Source organism: Hoplias malabaricus, chromosome 6 (assembly GCF_029633855.1).
Source record: "Hoplias malabaricus isolate fHopMal1 chromosome 6, fHopMal1.hap1, whole genome shotgun sequence".
Lineage (NCBI taxonomy): Eukaryota > Metazoa > Chordata > Actinopteri > Characiformes > Erythrinidae > Hoplias > Hoplias malabaricus.
Window position 1 is genome coordinate 26507005 of NC_089805.1, and position 26952 is coordinate 26533956.

The window sequence follows — 26952 nt, forward strand, 5'->3', positions numbered from 1 at the left end:
TCAGAACTATGTCTCACAAAGAAATTTGATTTATTTGTTAAGTTCATTTATTTTTGTTCATTTATTTTTTAACCTCATTCATTCATTCATTATCTGTAACCGCTTATCCAATTCAGGGTCGCGGTGGGTCCAGAGCCTACCTGGAATCATTGGGCGCAAGGCGGGGAATACACCCTGGAGGGGGCGCCAGTCCTTCACAGGGCAACACAGACACACACACACACACACATTCACTCACACACTCACACCTACGGACACTTTGGAGTCATCAATCCACCTACCAACGTGTGTTTTTGGACAGTGGGAGGAAACCAGAGCACCCGGAGGAAACCCACGCGGACACGGGGAGAACACACCAACTCCTCACAGAATGTTTAACTTATGGAAAATAAATTTAAACAAGAAAGAAAGTAAGAGCTTTTACTGTCGTTGCACAGGAAATTGCACAATGAAATTGTTCATTGTGAAAAATATAAACAATGAGGGTGCTATTTTTTTAAGTTCACAAAGTATGACGTGCATGCAAATATGATGACGTGCATGGACCAGTCTTTTATACAAAGTCCAGATTTTAAGCAAGAAGTCAGAGAATGGACTAAAGCAGTGTTTCCTAACCTTGGTCCTAGAAGCATCCTGCACATTTTAGTGGTTTTACTGCTTGAACATACCCTGGGTGCCTCCAGGGCCAGGGTTCACAAACACTGTTTTAAATTTGTGATGTTTCTGTGAAGGTTGATACTTTCCAGCTGTTCTTGTTGGCAAATGACAAACCAGTCCACCCTTATCATTTGGGAACGATAGAGAAACTGTTCTTAACTGGTCTTATTTTTTGTATGAGTGGAAGTTGACGTCAAGCAGGAACATGACATAAGCACACAAGAATGAATACTGTGAAACAGCTGTGGTGTCTATGGGGAAAGACTTCTGCTTCGTCTTCAAAAAAAAAAATGTAAAAATACAAATCCCCTTTGTAGAAAAATACTTTGTCACTGTTGAGACATGCACACAAAAAGCTGTGGGCTTTTTTTTATATTATTTTAGCCAAATGCTACGAACATTCCAAAAATAACTTTGATATAATTATAGTTACTGTTAACTATAGTTACTATATACTGTATAGTTACTGCATAGTTAACAAGAATTATTTTGTTTGCTTGTAGTTTAGATTAATTGTATTTTTTTTCCCACAAGTTTGACAGAACGTGAGTGACACATGCTAGCACCTTGACCTACAAGGACCTGGACCTTCCATGCTGAGCCTGAAAAAGGTCAGCCGTTCATGCTGAGGAGTGTTTCAGCAGTCAGCCAGCAGGTGATGTCAGCTCTGACAGCCAAGGGAAGGGCGGCAACACTGGGCCTCTGACCTTCATCGCCCGTCCTCCTCCTCCTTCTCACGGATTCACACAGCGTGTGCTGCATTTGAATAAAACATTCATTCGTCTCTTCTGCAAAGAGGGCCAAACCATCCACCAAACTGAAGCTAAACAAGCACACAAGACAAACATTTCAACCCAGGGCACGTTTGTCTGAGAACGAGAGCTCTCACAGCCAACAAATCCACTCTCAACTCTCACAGAAGTTCTGACCACAATGATACAGCACACTTCCCTCTCACACAGCCTTTTCAAGCACCTTCCTGTTTCAACATTTTATGGCTTTATGTCACAAAGTGTTTGTGCAGTTCACAAAATATAATCCTCCTCTGTCTGCAACTTAAAGTTCAAATACATTTGATGTTGGCATTACCATCCTGAATCGATCTGTTAGAGAGGTGCTTATTGCGTTCAAAATATGCATAACAAACTGGAAATGTTATGATATGATATTATTCCTTGTTGTTCCTTCTGGTAATCACATGGCTATTGTAGAAACATGGAAATCACCCACAGGGCTCAAAGAAAATAGACTCTGTATGAATATACAACAGTCCATGAAATTCAAATGATCCCAGAGTACACCTGGAAGCTGTTCCCAAAAAACAGAAAATATTAGTTCATGTTTAGGCATCTCGATTTGTGACAAAAGTAGAACAACAAAACTTAGTTCACTTCAGCACAGTGCAAAAAATATTATTCAATTATATCAATGCAGTCAAAACTGTTCTTAGTAAAAAGTTAATAATTTTTCAGGAATTGTTTCTCAGTAGAGAATTAAGTTAGAATTGAATTAGAAATAACATAATTCACTTGCACAAGAAAGGGAAAAAAATAAAAGGCAAATAAGTTTAAAACACAGAGGTCTTAACTGGGAAAAGGAGTATATAGGTATTGTTGCTGCAACACAGCTCCAGGGTCTTGGGGTCCTGGGTTCCATCCTTAACTCAAATCACTCTCGGTGTGGGTCTTCTCCAGGAACTCAGGTTGCCTAAAAATACTGTACTGTAAAAACACTGTTTTTTTCTGTTTAGTTAAACATATGTATTCTTCTTTTATCCTGACAGTAAAAATAATTTTTACTTGGCTTTTTAATGCCTGTTTCCCCTGGAAAAATAATACATCAAAGCTGGCTACAAATTAGAGTTGTGCAACTGTGGTGTCTTGTAAAGATAACCACAAATAATAGTACAAGTAAACAAAGCAGTCAGTGCATGCAGCTTCCACTGTACAATTGAGAGTGTTGGGTTCATTATTAATACAGCAGTATCCTCAGGGCACCCACTCACTTTTTTATTCAATATTATTAGCCGATTTTGCAAATACATAGTTGTGCATCAGCATTACTGTTCTGAATCAGCGAGAGATGCCGTTCTTATTATCTGAATAAAAAAAACACTGTGGTTTTTGATGATGTGTATTCATTTGCTGAGCATAAAAAAAAATGGAAAAAGGCCACAAAAGCCATCCCAAGGGGCATACTGCATTATTCATAAGAAAGGCATAGGATCTCTAGCCATACACAAACAAAACATTTAGTGAGAAGAAACACATGCTTTCAATACCTCCAAATAAGCATTGTTCTATTTTTTCCCCAAGAACTATGTCAAATAACCACAATACAAAGAATAATATAGAGAGAGGGGGGATAAAATAGGCAGCATTTCATGTGGCGCCTCTGCCACCATGTCCCATGAGTGAAGCTTTCATCCGTTTTGTCAGACGTGAAAAACGCTGGGAGAGAAGTCATGCTGAGCAACACTCGCCCTGAAGCGAAGGCTTTCTGTCTCGCAAACAGGCAAAGTCAATGAGAGCAGGGAAGTGCTTTCCAGTCAGAACTTACAGCTCCCTTACGTTTGCATTTGAAGTGCTTCATTTGTCAGAAACAGGCCCACGTTTCTGTGCAGAATTGAATTGAATCGTCTCTCTCTCTCTGCCTGTCTTGCCAGGGCGTGAGGATCTTAATATCTCCACCACAATTCCCGTAACCAGGTGACATACTTGCTAACATGCCAGTACAATGTCATTTGCTGCGACATTAGCATGCTTGATGGTGCTGTCTTCTGTTTCCAATGTGTAAAATCTAAGCACTGAAGCCTGCAGAATGTTGTCACAAAGATCTATCAGCTCAGAGAGTAATTGTATGCATGATGCGAAAAACACCTTTTCTTGATGTTCATGTCAAAGCCAGTCCTGCTGCCCTCAAACACACCTCTCCACAGATCGTCTCACCACTCCACACCTCATTCTTCAACAGCTGGCGAGCTTCCACGCTGCAGTTTTCCTAATGAAGTGTAAATGAAAGACCAAAACAAGCATGATGACCTTCGCAGTTCTGCTTCTGCTTCACACTGTCGTTCACTGCTCCAGGCCAAATCATGGTCCATTATTATATTGTAAACTAAGCCAGTTAATGAGGAACACCCTTTTTATACACTACATAGTCAAGCACAAAAGATTTCTTCTAAACCAGGAATTTTATTAATAAGTGTTTGCTTCCCACACCCCTTTGCAGCAAGACTAGAATTTACTCGTCTGTGAAGGCTTTACATACATGCTGTTGGTGTGAGGATTTCATGTCATTAAGCCACAAGAACATTAGTGAGGTCAGGTACTGATTTTGGATTATAAGTTTTGATTGCAAACACAACTCCAACTCATTGCATTGTTGTGGAATGGAGCTCTATCACTCCAGAGTATGCATTTATCTGCACCACTAATAACTGCAATTTCCCCCTGGGATCAATAAAGTATTTCTGATTCTGACCACACAATGACAGAAGGACGTATACCCCTCTAGCTCACACTTGGCTTTGAGTGTGATGACCTCAAACTCACAAGCAGTTTCTCCAGAGCTTTCATTTTTATTTTGTGTGTGTGTGTGTGTGCAATTGAATGGGTGTCCACAATGGGTGTTTCAAAGAACTTCAGTAGCCATACACATTTACCAGTTACACCTATAGGTGCACTACACAATTTACAAGCTATATTAACTAATCATCTGCACACTCCTAGATGTGTGGCCATGGTATTGACTTCCACATTTTAGCAGACAGTAGACAGAAAAAAGGAGGAACAAACTTTTTGATTTCCACAAAATATTCAGGAAATTTCTGTTGTGTGAAATATTACAGACTTTTAACATAGTTTGGTAACACGTTTGATTAACTATTAACAGGCTGAGGAACATACCTCAAAGTACATTTATAACAGATTACCCTAAAAGCTCGATGGAATTTTTAATGGGTTTACATTCAGTGGGAATGTGATCTTATTAAATTGTATTTTAAAGTGTTAGTATTATAGGTTGGGTTGATATAATAATAGGCTTTAATATAATAGCTTTTCACTGTTTCTTTAAGTACAGACCAACAGTGCCTCAATCACATAAAAAAAAAAACACTTTTACATCTGATTACTTACATGACAGTGCCTTCTTATAAATAGTACCACATCTTTACCTACCTAACCATATTATCCCTGTATCTACCACAATATACTTTCATGTTTTGATAGTTTTCTTCACATGTTATTGTTGACCAGCTTACTTGTCTTGAAAGCCATCATGAAAATGTTTATATTAGCAGTAGATATGCATTGATTTTGAAAGCCCTGGCACTTTTACATTTGAGTACTTTTATTTACATGCCAATTTCAAAACCTTCTTAGAAGGAACTACAATCAACCCTGCCTAACCACATAGTTTACATTTACAACATTTACCACAGCTTACATTTACTCAGTTTACTCATTAATGTGTCAGGAGTAGATACCCAGTAAACATTTAGCCGTTGATTCAACGTTGAAATAACGTAATGACTGCCGTCTAATCAACGTTCTCTTAAGGTTGAAAATGAAAGTTGAAAAGACGTCCAAACACAGACATTGAAAAGAGGACTATTAGACGTATTTTGGACGTCAATTGACGTTAATAATAGGTCCCGAAATAAATTACTTGTATAAAACGCATTTTGGACGTCCACTGACGTTATCGATTGGTCACCACTTGATAACTAACTTATTAAGATTTTGGACGTCCATTGACGTTTAAAATATGTCCTTGACGGACAGACTACTTTTAGACCTTTTTTGAAAGTCCAGGGACGTTCATTGTTTACTGGGTAATAATTGAATTGTACTTGAATGTCCCGTATTCTATTTAAGACAAAATATAGACTTTACTGATCCGAATGTAATTTCAGCTTTTAATTATTTATTTTTTGGATATAACTAGAAATTTGAATCACATCAGGACAAGTCCTGTGCGTTTTCTTAACACTAGCATTTTTAAAGAAAACTACATCTGAAGCTTCCTTTCTACAGGACGTTTATTTTGAAACGCACGTCACTGCACTCAGAGTTAGTGAGCTTTTTGAGATATGGGAGAAATGTATTTGCGGAACGTTGTTTCAGACAGTGTTTCCATACGGACACTTCGTGTGCAGGGGTTAGCAGGTTGTTCTGCTGTAGTTTGGCACTAAGTTTTCGGGAAATAGACTAAATTACCACATAAGTTGAAGGATAAATAAAGATTAATATTGTATCTTAGCGAACACAGGGTTTTAGGAATAAGGTGTTTGACCAGCAGAGAGTGAATATGAGCGGGTCTGCATGTTTAAACACTGCCCTCAGATAACGGTAACTCGATAACAGCCTTGTACGTTCCCTCTTAAGACGTCCACTATAACGTAAACAGCACGTCTTTAATATTGGGTTAACCCCAGAGCGCTTCTTCTCCAGTCATGTGTGGTGTCTGGGAAGAGGTTAAGGCGATTATGCCCGCCTCGGTATCCGAGTTTCCTCTTGTCTTCAGTGAAACTGTGGACCAGAGTGTGCTGCATATCTTGGAGCTGACCAGAGATCAGTTATACACTCAGCCCGAGCCCTGCGTTTTCATTGAATATGGTAAGATCATTATGGACTGTTCCTGGGAGAAACTCAACACAGGCACATGGCGGGATGTGGATAAAGACTGGAGGCGGGTTTATTCTTACGGCTGTCTCTTCAAAGTTATCGGTATGTGCCATGGAGGTCCATCTCCAGACAGGACCCAAGAAGCCATAAAGACATGTGACCTGGCTTTACTGATGGGTGCCTCTATCCTGGACAATATCCTCCAGAGGCTAGTGAGTCTTCTGAAAAATAAACTGAAGGTACACCTTCCCAGCACAATGGAAGACCCTGAACAACCCTGTCCAAAGGTGAATGATTAGGGGTATAAAATAAGCAGTAATGATGCATTGATCTGAAGGTGGTCATTCTGTATTGATTTTGGAATGTAATAGGTCAGCCAAGTTACTGATGGGGAGTGAATGGTAAGTTCAGGATCACAAAATTCACTCCAGAAGAGGAGAGCTCTTCTCAGCAGTACTGGAGGTTCCAAAGATCAAGGTTCCACTATTCTGCAGGCCAGTGCCAGAGAGCCTTATACTCCTCTAGATTACAATTGTCATTGTGTGTGGAAAGCTTAGACTCGTGTGCCAGCCACATAAATATGTTATAATTTTACCAGCTTTGCTAAGACAACACATTATCTGTTCTGAGGACAATTATATAAAGCTGCTTTGCAACAATATCAATTATATAAATACATTTTTGATTTTTGAATTCAGTTCCATCAATCAATTCAGACTCCTGGTGACAGTATGGATAATCTTTCTCCTGTTGTCTTCAGGCTTCTAAATGGCTCATTACTTTTACTTTTATTGTTGCTGATCATCCTGTTCCTCTTTCACCCAAGTCTTCCAAGCATTATTATTTTTTTCCAATAAACTGATTCTTCTCATAATTAGCCCAAAATAAGAGTTCATTTTGGTTATCTGGGCTTTTAGTGAATGGTGAGGCTCGGTTTGTTCCAGGATCCATTTATTTGTCTTCTTAACAGTCCAAGAGACTCAGAAGTCTTCACTGACACCAAGGTTCAAAGACATAGATATTCTCCCTGTCCCAGATTTTTTTCTTCAGCTGTCACTTCTATCAACGGCCACAGAGAGACCATAGTCTGGACAAATCTGATCTTTGGAGAGACACATCATTACATGTGGAATTCCTTTCAAGTTCCTTCATCCCTGCTCCGCTGAGTGCCAGTCTGTCATATTTCCTGACTGCTGGCTCCTTTATTGTAAATGATGGATCAGAGTATGCAAAAGATGTTTCAGTAACATGTTTTTTGAAAGACTATTTCAATATCTTAATATTCATTATTTACAGCATCAGTCACTGTCTGACGTTCATTACTGGGCACTGCTGTCAGTTAATTGCACTCAATTATAAGTTAAAAATAATAATATTGACAAAGCCAAGAGGTTTAGGTTTAACAGCGGTGTCATGTTTCATATTTTTCCTGGCAATTTCCTTTTTTTATTGTTCATATCAGTATCAGAATTGTATCATATAGACAGAAACATAGAAAGAAATATATTGTGATGTAAATTTTTGGCCATACCGTCCAGCCCTATGTCCACTACTTCAATACTTTCTCTATCAGTGGTAAAACAATAGTGTTCTTTCCTGTCACAACAACTTTTGTCTACTTCATATTGAGCTGAAGTTCCCTCTTTTCACAGTGTTCTCTAATTTTAGTGAGAAGTGTAACTGGGTCTTTTAGGTTTTCTTCAGTGATTGTTGTATCATTCACATGTTGAAGGTTATTGATTTTCTTTCGCCGATCTTGAATGATCGATCACCTTCCTGCAGTCATGGTGTGCAGGCCTGTCACACTCTGAGGAGCTGATGTGAAACCTGTGTGTTTTTCACTCATGACGGTGGCTTTTTACGACTCTTATTAGACTTGTTACAACTCTTTTATTTTTAACTGTACTGTATGTCCAAAAGTTTGTAAAAACTCATAATTTGATATGTCCCTGTGCACCCATTGTGGACACAGGAGATGAATAGTGCATTCACACAGCTTGTATAATCTCTATTTAAAAAAACTATGCTGCTGTAGAGCAGCTGCATATGAGGCAGCTGTCACTTTGCCCAGTGCCTAGCACAGGCTGCATGAGTAAAATACTCCATAGAGTGGTGTTAATTCTCCATTTTAAATTTACTACATCATTTGAACACTGCAGCTGTTGTTCATGTTTTGTGAACATTTCATGATGAATGGGCCAATAGAAATGCTCAAACACTATACGTCCACTGAAAGATAAGGTTTTATTCCTTCTCCTATAATGTTACTATTTTAGAGATACACGTGTTTAATTGGAACTGGGATGTTTTGTTACTGTCATCTATAAGCTCACCTCTGACTTCTTTGTCAACAGAAATTCAAAAAGGACAGTATGCCAGAGCCCAAAATCGATGTTGCATTGTCAGTTCCGAGGGTTAAATGTCCAGCTCTGGAAAGCTTCCGGTCAGAGTTTTTGGAGCCCCAAAAGCCGGTTATACTAGAAGGAATAATTGACCACTGGCCTGCCTTCAGAGAACATACATGGAGGTATTAATTCTAATCACATCAGTGTGCTGTATTTCATAACTTAGACATTCTGTCCTGAAATGGTGAAAAATGTCCTTTCTTCTGCCCCCTCTGCAAGCATAGACTACCTGCGAGCGGTTGCAGGCTGTAGGACCGTTCCTGTGGAGCTGGGCTCTAAGTATACCGATGAAGAGTGGTCACAGAAGCTGCTTACAGTGAATGAGTTCATAGACTGCTATATTATGGACAATGTAAGATGAAAAAAAATTCATGTATACTAGTAGTTATACTTATTATATAAACAAGGCTTGTTGTTAAACATAATTTATATTTATAATTTACAGGAAACTGCTGGAATGGGATACCTAGCTCAGCACCAGTTGTTTGATCAGGTAAGATTCACTTTTAATGATCTCATGGTCATGTAGTAAAAAATAAACTTTTAAAAAGATGTCATTTCTAGAAATGGCATAAAGCACATCAAAAAGTTGGTTTAAAGTCATTGTTGGGGGCATTATTTCAGAACTGTTCTTCTGCAGCAATGACACTTCTAATGTAACGCTCTGAGCACAGATTTGTTTACAGAAAGCAGTCTATATTCTGACATACAGCACCTACTTGGGTTATAAAAAGCAACACTGATGATACTCCTTCTTCTAGGTGCCAGAGCTGAAAGAAGACATTCGTATTCCTGACTACTGTTGTCTTGGAAAGGGAGATGAAGATGACATTACGATTAATGCTTGGTTCGGGCCTAGTGGGACTGTCTCTCCTCTGCATCAGGATCCACAGCAAAACTTTCTGGCTCAGGTAAACTGAAGTGACAAAGGCAAAATTCCAGTACATGTTTTGATTTACTTTAGTGTAGACATATTCCAGAGGTACTTGCTGATCTTTGTCCTCACTGAAAAAATAGGTAGTTGGGAGGAAATATATCCGTCTCTACAGTCTCAAGCAAACAGAAAACCTGTATCCCCACCAGTCACAGCTCCTGCACAACACCAGTCAGGTAAATAACAGGTCACTGTCTTCACTAGTTTTCATAACAGCTGGTATAAACCCAGAATTAACATCTGCATAAAGGTTTATTGCAACAAGCATTAGTTTAATGCATAAAAATTGCATAAAAGCTGTTTTATCCTCAAAAGCACTGTGAAAGCTATCAATTTTTGCAATAAGCTTTATAGATGTTTATTAAGGCTTATGTCAGTTCTCATGAAAGGCATACAGGAAAAGGCTAATTTTGTTAACTTCAAAAAGGCAGGTAGGTTTGAGGAATATGGTAATATCCTCAGAGCACTGAATTTACCTTCCTGGATTTATTTGTTAGACAATGCAGCAGCCAAGCAGACTGCCAATCGAGCAATCTGGCACATTTTAAACACAACCTCAAGTCAAAATGAATTTTCCCTAATTGAAGTGCATCTACCTCCCTTATAACCAATGTTATAATCATTATCTGATTTTGGCATTTATTCAGTTTATCAAGTAAACAAAATACTCAAATGTCTTACATTATATTAAAGCCTTTGTGTAGTCATATTTTAGCATGTATACCAATTATTTGATTTCTTTCATGTCTCTACCTCGGTTTGTGCAGAGAGAACCAGGCAGAGAAGTAAACATTTAACACTAAATACTTGCTACATTTATCAAAAAATGGTGACATGATAATGATTAGTTTCCGTATTAAAGGGGATGGCTATGATTGTGGTTTGTTAATGTTCTGAAGCTACACATCTTCATGACTGAGGTTTGACTTGTCTGTAATTTTGGTTAAAATCATGAATGTCACTTTTAATTGTAAAATCTGTAATTAAAAGAACTCCATCTTAAAACAGCAAGAATTTTGAATTTTAAGACATGATTCAAATATATATATATATATATATATATATATATATATATATATCATCTTCATCATCTTTTCCACTTGTCCATTTCAGGGTCACAGTGAAAAATAAATAAATAAATAAGATGTGCTCAAAAAAGACACATAGCTTATGTTGACTATGATAATATATTGTCAAAATGTAACTGATAACTTACATCAAAAGCAAACCTCATTGTTAAACATGTAAATTCAGCTGTCAGTACTAAACATGATGGTGATGACTGGTCTAATTTTTCCTTAGGTTGATGTGGAGAATCCAGACACTGTGAAGTTCCCAGACTTCATCAAAGCTTCTTACCAAGAGTGTGTGCTACAACCTGGGGATGTTCTATTCATTCCCAAACAGCATTGGCATTATGTGCGCTCTCTAGACCTGAGCTTTTCTGTTAGTTTCTGGTGGTCTTGACAAAACTGTTTAAATATTATAGGTAAGAATTTTCTCTGATTAATAAATACTGTAAGTGATATGTTTCTCTTGTGATGTCTTGGTGTATTTTCCATTGTTACAAAACTTTGGGAAAGGGTTATTACCTATTTATATTTTATAACATTTTTTATTTTTTACTTTGCTGTTATTTATTTCAAAGGATCAATACTTGTCCTGTGAGCATAAATGGCAGCCATATATTCATTGCCTTATTCAAAAAAGTAACAATCAAATACCACTTGGCAAAATGTTGCTTTTACTTCAAAATAATCTGAAATGTGATTATTCAAATACAAATATATTACAACAGAATTATGTACACTTGCATATAAAAGTGAGCTGTGGAATACTAATATACCTGTGCACTACAACCCTGACTGCAAGGTGAAAGAAACTAACTGGACATTATGACCTTCTGGAGCGACGTGTAGAAGTGGAAGGTGTTGGGGCAGAAGCAGGCACTGCAGATGTAGATTGACTTTGTGAACCCTGGGAGTACTGGATTTCTGAGAAATCAACACATTTGAATTACAATTAATTGCATAAATGTCACTGTGTATCAAAAATCTAGTAAATACATCATGAAAGTGAAAAATCTTTACCCGGAATCTCATGAGTCCAGAAATCATTGCAGGAAGGGCAGTGAGGATCATCGCGGCCTTTAAAATATCTGGCAACACAAGGTAGGTGCATCCTGATGCCACAGGTTGGATTTTCACAGATTTGGCTCTGGAAAATGAGGAATATGTTTGCTAATATGTACACAGGTTATATGAAATAATATGGATATTCTATGTATATTTTATATAAACTGGTCTCTGGGTTAAAAAACATTATTATATACTTTTTTATAATCATTTTTCTAGTATGATTACTGTATTAATTCTATGATTAATGAACAAAGTCATTAAGGGGAAATTTCTACATTCAAAACACCATTAATACTGTGGCTACATCTACAATGGTAAAGTGGTACAAATAATAATTGGGATACAATATATGCAAACAAGAATACTGAGATTGCTGTTAATTTCCAGAGTGTTCTACATTAGGTAACTGAAGCAATAATCCAGTATTTGAATATGTCACAATCCTCACCTGGAAGGCAATATTGTGGCACACATAACACACTTTGATAAGGTCTTGATAAATTGTACGCATGTACTGTTCCATCTCAATGATGCAGCGAGTGCTTAGAGTATATTCACCATTTTTCTAAAGGGAAATATATATACAGTAGATTTTGGTTAATTACAACACAGTATACAGTAAATTAACATTATATCTCTTCCCTGACACTTTAGACCAAATAAGAGGTTTTTAAAAATCAGTTAGACTGGACATATTGTTCGGTATTGTGTAATAATTACTTAATTACAATAATTACTTTTTACAATGTGACTAAACTGATATATAACAGCATGTTATTGTTTTGAATGTTTTTAACTAGTAGAATGTAAGCTTAAATATATTAAAAAAATATATAAATAAATAAAATTTCCCACTTAAAAAATTTTAATTATTATCTCTGTTCTATTTTATCTTTTTTTTTATTTTTATTTTGCTCAACCAAATTGGGTAACAGGGTTGTGTGTGTGTACGTTATATCAAATGGAACATATCATATGGAAAAAGCAAGGGTATTTGTCCCCTTTGTTGAATTAGTAGCTGCTATTTTAAATCTGCCATTTTAAATAGTGTTTTCAAAAATGTGTGTGAATAAAGCCTAAGGGAATGCTGTTGCAAATGCCTTGGACAGCTACAAGAATAAATAGCATCTTTATAAAATAATAATTAAAACCATACCTCAGTTAGCCATTTGTCTTGAACAAACTTATTCAGGACATGTTCGGTCTCCTTCTTCTTTAGTTTTTTTGTCTGGAGGCTGTCAGCACAGTTCAGGATGTCAGTGGATGAAGCAGTACCATTCTCTGAATCTACAATCAAATCCATCTGCGGGGAAAAGGTGATATGACGATAAATAATTCAGTAATAACCTGTCTATTTGTATTCACATAGACATATTATATTGTTCTGGCAGAATATCTAAATAAATATGATGCATCTGTAAATAAATTCTAAAATTATTTACCGTTTTCCTGAATAGTTCCAATTCATTATCAGCGTAATCAGAAGACATTCTGGTTATGTCTGTTTCAGCCATGTTCACCTGAAAAAATACAGACACAGATTATCATGTACATGTTCAAGGTGATATCACAATTTAAGCACACATGTCATTACTAACCAAAGCATAGTACTGTAGTCCATCATCTTCTGACATGCCTTTTCTGATTTGCATGAACATGGGCTGTAGATGTGCATTGATGATGTCAATAAAGTCATCCAGTCTATCTGGTGAAAAATGTGCTGCACAGGAACATCACAAAGGGAATTTTAAAAATTATTTTAATATTAAATGGTGGACAGACATCGACAAAGCCTGGCCCAACCCATCACAATCTGTAAAATCAGTGTCTTTTATAGTCAAATTCAATGCATTACTTTTATTTTACTCATCATTTATAGCTGCAGAGGCTGTAAAGAATTAAATAACAACAATCATACTCCAATGCCAAATCCCATCCTAAGGATGCATTTACACCTATAAGAAAATGTACAAAAGTTTTCTTGGTGTTGACAATATTCCACATCTGAAATATCTACTCTATTAAGGGTACATTAGGATGTCTTGACCACTGATGAAAGGGATTAAAAAAATACAACAATCTGTTTCTTTAGAACTACAAAGTGCATTTTTGGCACACAGACCTCTGCCTGGAGGTGGGCAATATGGCAATAATTTATCCTGAGTTTTGTTTATTGTGATAAAGACTATTGTTACATTACTAAGGATAGTGTGGATATTGTCAGTACTTACAGGACACTAATCACCTAAAAATGTATGATTATTACAAAAAGAGTAATTAGTCCAGTTAATTATATTTTGTAAAACGGAGCATGTGGAACATTACATTACATTATATATATTTTTTTCTTTTGCCATATTTTCCACTCCTATGAGTACCAGTAAAATGCTGAATGAATGCATTTAGCAATGTGAACAGTTCACCTACCTCCATGGGTTTCACAACAATGCTGATAAAGTGCCTTGGCCTGGACACTGCTGATGATCCCATTACTCATTAAAGTTTGTAAGAACCTTTTATGACTATCTCCCATTGACCGGGACATTCTGGTGGAAGAACAGGACATTCAGAATTGTGAATACATAAGTGAACAATACATACATACAATTAGATATTGCTATGTTGAAATACTGGCAAAAAGAAGACATATATGGGTAGTAGTGAAAGCCCTTACAATTCAGAATAAAAAACATGGGGGTTTCTCAAACAACACAACAAAATATACCAAACAAATTAATGCATTCATTCACTTTCTCTAACCGCTTCATACTGTTTATGCTTGAAGTGATACCAAAGCCTAACGATCATCATCGAGCACAACACAGAAACACACCCTAGACAGGACACCAGTCCATCACATACTAATTCAATCACTCACACCTGTAGAAAATGTCGCACAGTCAAGCTACCTAAATATATTTTTTTTTTTTGATTGTGGGACAAATCCAGAGCACTGGTAAGAAACATGTTTGGACACAGGAAGACTACACCAAACTTGTCACAGTGGCCTGAGAAAATGATCAAACTCAGGACCCCAAGACCCTGGAGCAGTGTGGCAGTACCACCATGTCACCTTAAACCAAACAGACTGCACACTATACTTAATATCAACAACAGGCAAAAAAAAAAAAAAAAAAAACTGAAGGAAACACTGAGTGCTGAAAACTACACAAAACCCAACAAACCAGAATAAGCAAACACACTGTCTGGCTGCTGCACAACAAAGTGAACCTTTATATTCTGCCCTTCTGGCATCATACAGAGTTTAGCCTTTCCACCATAATGAATTTTCCTCCAGCGTCGGTCTGTGCCACTCATCCTTGTTTCTATTTGTTGACATACCTATTGGTGGATGTAGCCCTTTGCAGAAAAAGTTAAAATGGTTTGAACTTTGTTGACTCTTGATGGAGCGTTAACTGCATACACGTACGCTTGTAGCCCATTAGAGCCAATGCAGAGTCTTAACTGAAATACAATTTAGGAATGCTTTTCTGATGCCCCGCCAGCCTCTAGTGTGTACCCTTGATCTGGCCTCACTGTCAGGATCCTCTCAGTTACATTCTGATTGGCTGTCTGTACCTCCACACATATGCACCTGTGTATAATTTTGTGCTGTCTCTGGTACTGGTCCCAAGTTAAAGACGCATGATGACACTGAAAGTTCTTAAAACTCCAGCACTTATTTTGTGTCTGATCCACACATCAGCACAACACACACTAACACACCACCACCACGTCAGTGTCACTGCAGCGCTGAGAATGATCCACCACCCAAATCGTATCTGCTCTGTGGTGGTCATGTGGGGCCCTGAGTTCTTACAATTTATTGAAAATATGAAAGGAGGTCAAAGTATGCAGAGCAACACACTACAGTCTGTAGTTGTAGAATTACCAAGAGCACCTATATTGCCAATGGAGCCGATTAAATGGAAAATAACTTAAGAAAGATGGAAATGTTAATGTTATATCTGTATAGTTAGTGCATTATGTAGAAATAATAATACAATATTTCCTGCTATTGCCAATTTAGCCTCAGTAATTTAGCTGATGATATCGGATCGAAAAGAATATGCGAGTGGTTTCGTTCCTCTCTAAAAAACTAGAAGGCAATTGTTTTTGTGACATAATCGTTGTAGTTTATAACATTGCCTACATTTCCAGTACAAAATCCCATATCACTGGCAAATGGAGCTAACGTTGAAGCTGAGAGAACGCTGTTTACATCAGCGATACACCCCCTCAACCCCAAGGATACGGTCAAACACATGATGCTATTTATTATTCATTCCCACGTGTAACCAGAAGAAGCGGTCTTTATAAACACGTTCACTCACGTCTCTTCGCTTTTTTTTTTTTTTAGTTTTTTTAGGAGTTTAAAGGAGAACAGTTTCAATCTGCCGCGTTGAGCTGAAACATTTCCGCTGTGGAAGGCAGTACATTCCGGGCGCAGGATGAGACCCCGCAGGAAAAACACAACCTCACCGCCTCAGCTGTGATAGTTCCCTTCGTTCATTACACAGTAGACAATAATTAAAATGTGATATATATATATATTATCCTTTTAAATAAATACAAATATTTTTTCTATGGGTACGTGCCAAACAGCAAATTATGTTCTGTTTTTAAACGCTATCCTAATGCTTTACATAATAAAAGTCCCAGTAAAAAAATCAGTAAAAGTTATATATTTATGATATCGTACGTGAAAGTACATGAAATTATATACAAAACTGACTCATTTAGATTTTTAGATAAAACCTATGCAAATGTTTTTTAAACAATGATTAACTTATAAGTAAATGTTATGTGCAATATTCAATATTTCTCCTGAAGTTCCAGCCTGCTATAATGTAAATTATAAGGAGAAAGTATTTCAAATATATAAATACCAGTGCATTTCAGCAACACAACATAGAAACGTATATTGTTACAAATCACAATGTGTGTGTGTGTGTGTGTGTGTGTGTGTGTGTGTTTGTGTGTGTGTGTGATACTTACCTGTGAGTGATAGCATTCGTCTCTAAATAAAGAGAATGTCGTTGTGTTCGTGACATATAATTGCAGTAGATAACATTGCAGATATTTCCAGTAAATAATTTAATATCACAGACAAAAGCCACTGGAGCTAAAGTTCTTTTTTTTCTGTCAACATAGTAAAACATTTGTTTGTCATTTTATATTGTTTAAAATGGGTTTTACCTTGTGTCTCTGTGAATGTACAAAGTTTAATGCTCTGTCCCAGACAGTGAGCATATATTGGTATATTGGTCCACTGGCGAAAAAACATTGGCACACCACTGACTGTAGACCACTGCTGGTCCACAATGGTACCACACCTATGTACAGGATATAACTAATTTTTAATCTTCTCAAACATTTTTTAAATTCACAGAGATTTTCATTCTGGAAAATGTATTATGAGAGATAATAATGAGTATAGGCCTGATATAAAATGATTATGCTGAAAATGTTGACACTGTGCTGGATTAAAATTAATTACTAATATAATTTATAAAGAATAACAAAATAACCTAATAAATGAAAAATTAGTAAATAGAACTGTGAATGGAAAAGTGCTAAAATCATTTTATCTAAAATTCTGTTTAATCACTGGTGTTCTGCCCAGAAAAAGCTGTACAAAATGTCAGTGGACCTTCAAATTTGCCCTCAGTGGACCAGCCATGGTCCACCATCTTCTTGCTATCAGGGGTGTTAATGGGTGTTTTTTCAGTGTCTGAGTTAATGGCAAATGTCCTAAACTTTATTAGCAGTGTACTTTGTACTTTAGAATAATCCATATTAAGTGGGTAGATGCTGTACAATTGAATCAACGCGAGATATGCATTTGTTCATTTAAGAATAACATTGCTTAATGAGGGAAGGCAAGGTTTTTAGGTACTTTGTAACAGTGCATAATATTATAAAACATTTCTTAGAATACAGAACATAAAAACCAAGGCCAAAAACACTACCCGTTCTGTAATGGATATTAAACTAACATGAACCCTGTATCCACATAAACAGGTAACAACTGTTCTATGCACAGGTTTGAAGCCATATATCACAAATACCCAGAAACAACTTCTCTTGGCTACAATATAAGGATGAACAGAAATGTACATTTTGGTCTGATTAGTCCTTTCAGATTGTTTAAAAAAATGTATGTATTATTGTCCTTGGCAGGAATAGATTTCACATCTATGAAGGCACCATTAAACCTGAAATATATATTCACATATTGAAGAGACATATACCGATCAGCTATAACATTGTGACCAACCCCTTGTTTCTACACTCACTGTTGATTCTCTAAGCTCCACTGTCAACAGAAGAATTATGTAATTCTACACTTACAGATTGGAGTCCATCTGTATACATTTGCTCTCTATACATTGTTTTCCCCTTTTCACCATGTTCTTTAGTGAAAGTACCCCACGGGCAACCAAAGGGCAGGTATGATTTGGGTGGTGGCTCATTGACAGCACTGCAGTGTGTGGTGTGCTAGTGTGTGGTGTGTTGGTACAAGTAAATCAGACAGAGTTTTTAAAACCCTCATTGCTGGACTGAGAATTACTCACCAACAAAAAATATCCAGACAACAGCGCCCTGTATCCACTGATAAAGGACTAGAGCAGGGGTGTCAAATCAGATCCACTGAGGGCCGTGTGGGTGCAGGTTTTCTTTCCAACCACACAGAAGCCACACCTCATTCCACCTGTTTTTAATCATTGGATCTAATCAATAGATCTTGACTTTCAGTAGTGTGGGGCTTTTGCGTGGTTGAAAAGAACACCTGCACCCACATGGTCCTCTGTGGATTTGGTTTGGCACCCCTGGACTAGAGGATGACTAACACAAAGTGTGCAGCAACAGATGAACTACTGTCTCTGACTTAGCATTTGCAAAGTGTGTCTAACAGAGTGGACAGTAAGTAGACACAGTGTTTAAAAACTCCAGCAGCATTGCAGTATCTGATTCTCTCGTATCACACGACACACTAACACATCACCACCAACTCAGTGGTGAGAATTATCCACCACCGAAACCACACCTGTCCAATGAAGAGACTGTGTGAAAGATGTAGTTGAGGGTATGTAAAATTCATACATACAGAGCAATAAATGGACTATAGTTTGTAATTATAAAACTACAATGTGCTCCTGTATGGTCAGTGGAACTCAGAGAATGGACAGTGAATGTAGAAACAAGGGGGTGGTCGTAATGGTATGGTTTATCAGTGTATACTGCCTTGTAGACAATTTTTTTTGTAGACAAAGAAAAAAATTATGAATCATAATACTTTCACTATAAAATATCCTCTTTCAATTGTGAATTATTTTCAAATATAGTTTCTCTTTATGAAGTGTAACACAAGCTTTTAGCTCATTCTTTCAATAACAGTGCTTGCTGTCCAAGCAGATCCAACTGACCAACATTTATAACAGAGAGGTTTGTGTTGGGAATGTTTGACTTATCAGCAAAATCTCCAGACCTCAGTTCTGGAAGTTCAGTCCCCTCAGTTCTGGGAAAACATGCAATGCTGAAATGAAGTAGTTTCAGACACTCAGTTAATGAAATATTGGTCTAGAATGGTGTCATCCTTAACTTATAAGATTTATTATAGTGTTCTTATTCTTCCATTTGTGATCTGTTTGATTAGACTTTGATAAATGTACAGTTTGCACTCTTTTACCAGAGGTATTTTTTTGCATTATTTTTACTGTCAGTAATCCTGGAATGAGTGAATTAAGTTATATGCATATGAAAAGATAATTATAATGTTCGGTCACATCATATATGCCTTGAATTTAACACTGAACAAGAAAATGGCCTCGATACAGCTGAAATATACAAAAGTACGCATTTTCCTTCCGTTTTCCCACTAGGTGTCAGCCATGGCATGGCTCTAGTTCCCTCCTGATTTACGTTGTAAGGATGGCAGATTAATAAACCAGACTAAGTATTTTCTCATTTTTTATTGAAGTTAAAATCTTTGAGATGAAGAAAAGGGGCTGGGAATGATGGTAAACGCTTGGAGAAACCTAGCGGCGAGATAGAGCCCACCACGTATGAGTGTGCTCTCGTCCTCGATGCGGATGTGAGTTTCCACAGAAGAGTGTAATCTTTCCAGTAAACCAGAAACTCCGCCCTTAAAAATCCATAACTTACAAGAAGGAAGTGAGGCGAGCGAAGTCCTTCTCAAATCTGTATTTTCTTTACGCGTCTGACACTTATTTTGAACGTGTAAACGAAACGTTTTCTTTGTAGACATCTTTATTGTGGTTCTTATAAGAACCTGACTTCAAATGGTTCTGCGTTATTCCAACTGCAAAGGTAAGTTTTAACGCGTTGGTGAACAACTGTGGTTTACTCTTAAGTATATTCTCTTAAGAATATAAGTTTAGAGAAAAAATAATTATTCGACAAACACTTTCAGCAACACACAAAGTACGTATTTTCACGTTTCCCTGCTGTTTTCTTCACTCGTTAAATGTTTTTTTTTTATTATTATTGTTATTATTATTATTTTTCTATTGCGTGTATCCTGCACAGTGCTAACTATCTGGAAACAATGTTCACCGCCATTCAGTGGTTAAACCTGTTCCTCGTCATTACCATTGCTTTAACAGAGACTTATGGTAAGTTTTATACTCGACTACTGTTTATTTCTGTCATTTTATATAAACATCTACAGAAATACAGTTGATTTGTAACTACAAATATCTACATCCTTAGGTTTGATCCTTAAGGATTATTATTAGCAAACATCGGCAGATTGATTGACAGAATTGATACTATACATATGTTTAAAACATATTTGAATTATATTGTAATATACCATATTTTGCCTAAATGTGTTTGACTTAAATATACATTCTCTACAGAAAATATACTTCTGCACCTTTTAATGTGATATTGGTTTTGCTTTGCTTTTACTGTGTGTGTGTTTTTCCCCCATTTTCATCACCATATATTTGGGCTCTAATTGTAAATAAATCATATTATATTGAAATATGCCACAGCATTACAAACACTTAAACGTGAGGAATATACCGTTCACATGTTGTTATAAGAGCAATGGTCAATGGATGGAATATATTTGGCAACATGAACAGTCACTTTTTGAAGCTGATGTGTTAAAAGGAGTAGAAATGATAGAGCTTCGTAGTTTAGTCAGAGATCATACTGACCCCTGTTGACTGCCAAAAGGCACAAACATCAGAACTGGACCATGGAGCAATGGAAGGAGGTGGTCCTGTCTGGTGAATCATGTTTTCTTTTACAACATGGGTGGCTGGGTGCATGAGTGTCCCAGGAAAAAAGATGACACCGAGAAATAACATGCTCTGGGAAGAAGGAAAGTGTGCAAAGGCATTGTTTTTGTGTGGGCATTGTTCTGCTGGCTGGGAAACCTTGGATCCTGGCATTAATGTTGAAGCTACATTGATACGTTTCACCTACCTTGTCACTGCGGACCAAATACACTATTTAATGACATTGTTGAGTCCATGCTTTGACAGGTCAGATTGTTTTGGTAGCACCTATGCAATATTAGGCTACTGAGCTGGTAATGGCTGATCTCTGTGCGTGCATGTGTGTGTGTGTATGTGTGAGATGGATAAACATTTATATATATCTATCCAAATTGCAGAACCTCAACTGGAGTGCCTAAATGATTATGACTCAGAGATGGTTTGTACTTTGAGCTCAGAAAAACTGCTCGAATGCTCCGAACTCAAGCTCAATGTGTCTATTATATCACTTGAGAAAACGTGAGTTTTAATATTACTGTCAGTAGGCTAATTATATAGAATTAGGTTTTCATAAAAATGTTCCATTGTGTGCATAACATTATATACTTATTATCTTTTTTCCAGAACATATCCCTGCGAGTTTGAGAATGTCTCTCATAATGAATGCAATTGCAAATTCCAAGTACCAGGCTTTGTTATTACAGAAGATATTCAGGCTGAGGTGTGGAGAGGAGGAGATATTTTGGTCTCTAAAACTACCACTACTGAAAGTGGCAGTAAGTGGCGTGTACATTAATCATCTCCTTTTACTTGGAGTGTATTATTTATTTGAATAATGTATGAAGCTAATAGCAATGAATGAAATCATTTTACAAATATTTGTTACAAGTTAGATTTGATACATTTTTTTCTTAATAATTTTATTAAATAATTTCAGACAGTAAAAATCATAGGATTGCAATTTGTAATGCTTTATGATGACACAGGAACCATATTGAAATGTCAGATATTTGTTAGAACAAAACATTAACATAAGACAGGTATTTAGATTTCAACAATATTTCAAACTGATATTTGACAGTGTGTTTTTACCGAATGCCTTGACTGTAATCTCCAGAACTAAATGTTATGATTCTCTGTAATGCTAATCCAGGTAGATGTAGTTCCAATTTATAGGGTTTATATATGTTTATGTATCAAAATTAACAGATATGTATTGAAAAATATTAGATATGGAAAATTACAGGTTGAAGCCAATATCTAATACTTTTAAATACAACAATATGAAACTGTTTTTTCCCTAAACAGAGAATGTATTGTTTTATCTTTTGGCAAAAAGAGTTGATATTATCCACATCCACGATAAAACACTATATACTCAGTTTGGGGGGGTGGAAGTCAGTTTCATATTGTTGTCCTTGTTTGAGTTTGCTTCTGTTAATGTAAATCACCATATTCAAACAACGTACCTTTATGTGATATATAAACAAGTGGCTACTGTTATATAATTCAAAACAATTAACAGAAATTCACTATATGTTTCCCCATTGTAGTAAAACCAAAAAGACCAACCATCGTGTCAGTCAATCAGACACAAAATGGAGACTTCCTCATTATCTGGGACACAAACTATTCAAAAGATATGAAAACATTTCTTGAAAAACTGAGTACAGTGCTCATCTATGGTGTTAAAGGAAGCAGCGAAACGGTAAGCAAGTTCATTAAGCACTATACACATTCCATTTTACAGAAGATTTGAGAACTTAAGAAGTTAAACACAGAAAATTATCAATTTAACTTCTGCTCTTACAGTTGAATATATCTGTGCAAAACGGTATAACAGAATATGAGATTGTCGGCAGTAAACTTCAGCCTAACTCTGAATATACTGTGATGGCAAAAGTGAGCACTGCCTACAACAAAAATGAAAGATTCAGTGACTACAGTGAACCGTACGAGTTTATCACACGTAAGTTTTCATTAATCTCTTATGAAGTTATGTAGAGAAATGATTTCATTGTGTTTAACTGAATGCATATTTTTGTGTCCCCAGCGCCATCGACACAAAATATCCTAAAGATCTTAGTTCCCATCTTATGTGTCATTCTGGTCATTTTTATATTCACCCTCTTCTACTGTTATGTCAAGTAAGACCCTTTTCATATTTAGTCATAAACAGTTCTCATTAGCTCTTCCTTAACTTCCTTGAGCTATGTCATTTTTATTCTACATATTTGGTGGTATGTAGCCATGCTATGGCATTTAATATAACCCAGAAATATAGATGTGCTTTTTATTTCTCCAGGCTGAAAGTCAAAACCATTTCAGTTAGTTACAACAAGTTTATCACACTTCTTTTTACCTATTCATTACAGAATTGTAAAAGAGTGGTGGAACACGATTCCTACTCCTAAAATAACTCCAAGTTTTGAAAAATCAGTAAGTAAAATATTCTTTCCACAATTTGGTTTTAAACATGAATGCATTTTCACACATTTCTATGGACAGTTTTTTGGAATTTATTGTTTGTTCCGAACAGAAGTTATGTAGTAGAATTTATTGTGTTTTTCTTTAAGTATTATTGTTTAAAAAATGAACAATTAAGATGTTGCTCTTCAAGTGTGTATGAAGAAACAAGACAGTATTCTTCGCACATGCTAATGAAAGTGAAACCACACTGTGGGAAACACGGACTTCTTATGCAAATTTTGTCAGACAGAATTGAAACCTTTCTAAACACAAGTTAAGTTCTTGGTCATATCTGTTTCTTCCATTGTGAACACTATGATACCTACTATTTTTTCCCCTTACTCTCAGGTCCCCTATTTGTCATCACTTAAAAATGACTTCTCCCCTGTCTATCTTGAAAATTCAAAACTGGACCCCGTTAAGGAAAAGACATGGTAAGGCTTGCATTTGAACATTGTATGAGTGAATTTCACTGGATCCTCTGACCTTTCATTAAGAGTCATAGCACAAATAGCCCTTAATGAAAGCTAGCACTGCTGTGCGCTGAATTGACTACAGAACACTGGCCACTTTTTCAATAAACCAGTTGTGTCAGATGTAGTCGTTGCATGGGCAGTAGTAGGTTACTCTTTGCTGTTGGTATTATGTTATAGTGATAGAATGTAATAGTAGATTGTCAGAGTAAAGCTGTCAAAGTGGAAATAAAGTGCTAAAACACTTTACTACAGGGCCAAGTTACACACAAACACAGTGTGGGGTATGTCAGTATAAAATGTATTTAGAGTAGAATAACATATGTTGTTTCCCAACATGACAAATCATCCAACATTTTTCTGATATAGACCTGACCTTTTGAATTTGCCCCTTAAAATGCATTTGCCTGCTGTGCTTAAAACTCTTTTCCTCTGTCAACAGGTTGGCACCTGCTCGGGTAGATGTTAGTAATGAAGATCTCCAGAGTTTTGGAAGAAGTTGTGATTCAGTGAGTTATGCCCATGTGGAAGAGAACATCACTGGAAATGAAGGTCAATGTGAACTGCTTGAGGAATATAAATCAACAGACCATGTGCAATCAGACCAAGCCAACATTGACATCCAAAGGGAATCTGGGAGGAGCTCTGGTTCATCCTTCAGCAACAGGTGTTATTTGGGATCAGACAGCAGCAGTTCTTCATTTCTCAACAAATCAGTTACACACACAGCCTACCCCTCTGATCTGAGAGACAGTTCTTCATCAAATTTGTGTACAAAATTGGACCCAGTGATACAGACAGACTTTGAATATGGCCCATGTGATAGCTGTTCAGGTCCTACAAAATTAACTCCGCTCACAATCTCCAGCACAGACATTGTTGTGGTTCCAGGATATCAGAGCGTGAATGAGCTCCTGGACAATGGACACAAAGTAGAAGACCAAGCATTTATAAGCCATCACAATAATGTTAATCTGATTGGAACAAAGACAAATGCAAAGAAACTACTGGATGTTACTTTTTCTGACATTGATAACATCATTATTCCAGTTGATGATGGATATCAATCTTTTCCAGGCTCTGAGAAAAACACTTGGAGCCTAGACCACAGCACTGAACTTGAACCGAACATGTCTCTGGCAGTACATGCACCGTCATTCAAAAGTCTCTGTGATCCTGTTTTGCATATTTCTGCTGGCATTCAAATAGACAGTTCTTATCAAAGGGTGTGACATCACAGCTCAAAATAAAATATTAAATTGCATAAAATAGGATATGAGAAAATTAGCATGAAATGTATATATAATACTTAAGCACTTTCTACTGAGACCTGTGGTTATAGTGAAAGTTTACTGAGTGCTGAGATTATCTAATTATCCTCCCATGCACTTCTGTAACATATTTACAAAAAACCTTTTTCAGAAGCCATGAGCATAGATATATACTGTCATCTATGACTATATTAAATATGTATAGGAATGTTCTAAATGCCTAATTTTCCAAGCTTGACTCTTAAAACTCAAATTTTACTGTAATGTTTATTGGCAGCACAGTGTCGCAGCATGTAGTGTCGCAGTCACACAGCTCCAGGGACCTGGAGATTGTGGGTTCATGTCCCGCTCTGGGTTTGGTGTATTCTCCCCGTGTCCACGTGGGTTTCCTCCGGGTGCTCCGGTTTCCTCCCACGGTCCAAAAACACACGTTGCTAGATGGATTGGCGACTCAAAATTGTCCGTAGGTGTGAGTGTGTTACCCTGGGAAGGACTGGACACCCCCTCCAGGGGTGAAATGTGTGAAAGCACTAAATAAGAGATAAACTTATTGGGAGTTTTATTTGTTTTATATTTTTTGTTTAAATATCTGTATATTATATGTATTATATGTATTCATATATTGTGGTGGTAATTTTGTTAGCTGTGTACTTATTCTTGTGTGTAGTTAAGTAGTTTATCCTGATAAAGCCTACATTTAGAAGCTCTTCTTAAGTGAACGACTTCAATTATAATTGGCTCATTTTAAAGCATAATAGTTGTGAGGAAACACAGTTGGGGAACTCTTTTTCAGATTAAAATGACAAAATCCAATAGAAACGCAAGATGATAGTTTGAAATTAAAAGACATGGATCCAGCACACTTATGCATTAGTTTCATGAACCAAAGTGCATTCCAACACATGCCTGAACAACCTTTCTCCTTGTAATAGCAAAGTAATAAAGCACTGACAGAACAATACGATGACTCTTTTGATAGCTTTGTCCTATAAAAGTCGTCTCGCCTATAACAGTGAGACATGAAAAAGCTTTCCATAGAAGCCCTAATGTCAATTCAAAATTGCGTAATGTGGTGTTTAGTAATATTCTCCATCGCATAAGGCCTGAAAAAACAAGTTTCAACATATCTCTCACAACAACTACAGTAAGAAAAAGCTTTTCCTGTACAGTTGTCAATAATTTTGATGTTGTTAAAACATTATTTTTCCATTTCTGAACATGTCAACTGCCATTAACATGGTATGAAAATTTCAAAGATGGACAAAACAAAAGAAGATATGCAAAAATACTAAAATAAAATATTGTATTGGTTCACATTGAAAGTTAATAGTGTTTTTCTGTAAAGAGAATCGGGTTTCTATCCAACAGCAACAATATAGGTACATTTACTGTTTTGACAGAAATAAAACGAAAAAGGTAACAGTATTAAGAGCTACACAATGTTTAAGGTGAAGTGCACATAGGCATCAGGATGTGTAATGTCATATAAAGCCAATTAAATCTTTCTCTCAGCTCCACTGACCACTGACAGAAGCACTTTGTAGCTCTACAAATACAGATACTTGGTTTCTCTGCATACATTCTTATCTCCGTTTTACCCTCCTCTTTAATGGTCAGGACCACTACATAGCAGGTTTGATTTGGGTGGTGGATCATTCTTGTGGTGGAGACACTGATGTGGTGGTGATATGTTAGTTTGTGTTGCACTAGCATGATTGGAT

At 36.6% G+C, this 26952-nt stretch overlaps 3 protein-coding genes across 3 annotated transcripts; 2 read left to right on the plus strand and 1 right to left on the minus strand.

Annotated features, from left to right (window-relative positions):
- Positions 1-5803: 5803 nt before the first annotated feature.
- On the plus strand, positions 5804-11334 carry kdm8 (lysine (K)-specific demethylase 8). Its single transcript, XM_066674555.1, has 7 exons — positions 5804-6574; positions 8642-8814; positions 8912-9044; positions 9138-9185; positions 9454-9603; positions 9710-9802; positions 10929-11334. Exons 1-7 carry the CDS (start codon positions 6116-6118, stop codon positions 11091-11093), a joined length of 1221 nt encoding a protein of 406 aa, XP_066530652.1. The 5' UTR covers positions 5804-6115; the 3' UTR covers positions 11094-11334.
- A 39-nt stretch (positions 11335-11373) lies between these two features.
- On the minus strand, positions 11374-16311 carry nsmce1 (NSE1 homolog, SMC5-SMC6 complex component). Its single transcript, XM_066674556.1, has 8 exons — positions 16099-16311; positions 14192-14310; positions 13363-13484; positions 13207-13284; positions 12921-13067; positions 12213-12329; positions 11717-11843; positions 11374-11620 (listed from the first exon to the last, which is right to left on the minus strand). Exons 2-8 carry the CDS (start codon positions 14307-14309, stop codon positions 11520-11522), a joined length of 810 nt encoding a protein of 269 aa, XP_066530653.1. The 5' UTR covers position 14310; positions 16099-16311; the 3' UTR covers positions 11374-11519.
- A 3631-nt stretch (positions 16312-19942) lies between these two features.
- On the plus strand, positions 19943-26536 carry il4r.1 (interleukin 4 receptor, tandem duplicate 1). The gene is made up of 10 exons (XM_066674879.1): positions 19943-20098; positions 20318-20403; positions 21417-21537; positions 21643-21794; positions 22572-22726; positions 22831-22987; positions 23072-23165; positions 23394-23457; positions 23836-23921; positions 24403-26536. The coding sequence occupies exons 2-10, from the start codon at positions 20337-20339 to the stop codon at positions 25190-25192; spliced, it is 1686 nt and encodes a 561-aa protein (XP_066530976.1). The 5' UTR covers positions 19943-20098; positions 20318-20336; the 3' UTR covers positions 25193-26536.
- The last annotated feature ends 416 nt before the right edge of the window (positions 26537-26952 follow it).

Excerpts from the sequence above, each read along its gene's own strand:
- kdm8 (XM_066674555.1), top strand. The coding sequence starts at position 6,116 with ATGTGTGGTGTCTGGGAAGAGGTTAAGGCGATTATGCCCGCCTCGGTA. Across the intron at positions 9,186-9,453 it reads AGCACCAGTTGTTTGATCAG|GTGCCAGAGCTGAAAGAAGA; the intron begins GTAAGATTCACT and ends TCCTTCTTCTAG. Across the intron at positions 9,803-10,928 it reads TCCTGCACAACACCAGTCAG|GTTGATGTGGAGAATCCAGA; the intron begins GTAAATAACAGG and ends ATTTTTCCTTAG.
- nsmce1 (XM_066674556.1), bottom strand. The coding sequence starts at position 14,309 with ATGTCCCGGTCAATGGGAGATAGTCATAAAAGGTTCTTACAAACTTTA. Across the intron at positions 13,068-13,206 it reads TGGAACTATTCAGGAAAACG|ATGGATTTGATTGTAGATTC; the intron begins GTAAATAATTTT and ends TTTTCCCCGCAG. Across the intron at positions 12,330-12,920 it reads AAGACAAATGGCTAACTGAG|AAAAATGGTGAATATACTCT; the intron begins GTATGGTTTTAA and ends ATTTCCCTTTAG.
- il4r.1 (XM_066674879.1), top strand. The coding sequence starts at position 20,337 with ATGTTCACCGCCATTCAGTGGTTAAACCTGTTCCTCGTCATTACCATT. Across the intron at positions 22,727-22,830 it reads TTAAAGGAAGCAGCGAAACG|TTGAATATATCTGTGCAAAA; the intron begins GTAAGCAAGTTC and ends CTGCTCTTACAG. Across the intron at positions 22,988-23,071 it reads ACCGTACGAGTTTATCACAC|CGCCATCGACACAAAATATC; the intron begins GTAAGTTTTCAT and ends TTGTGTCCCCAG.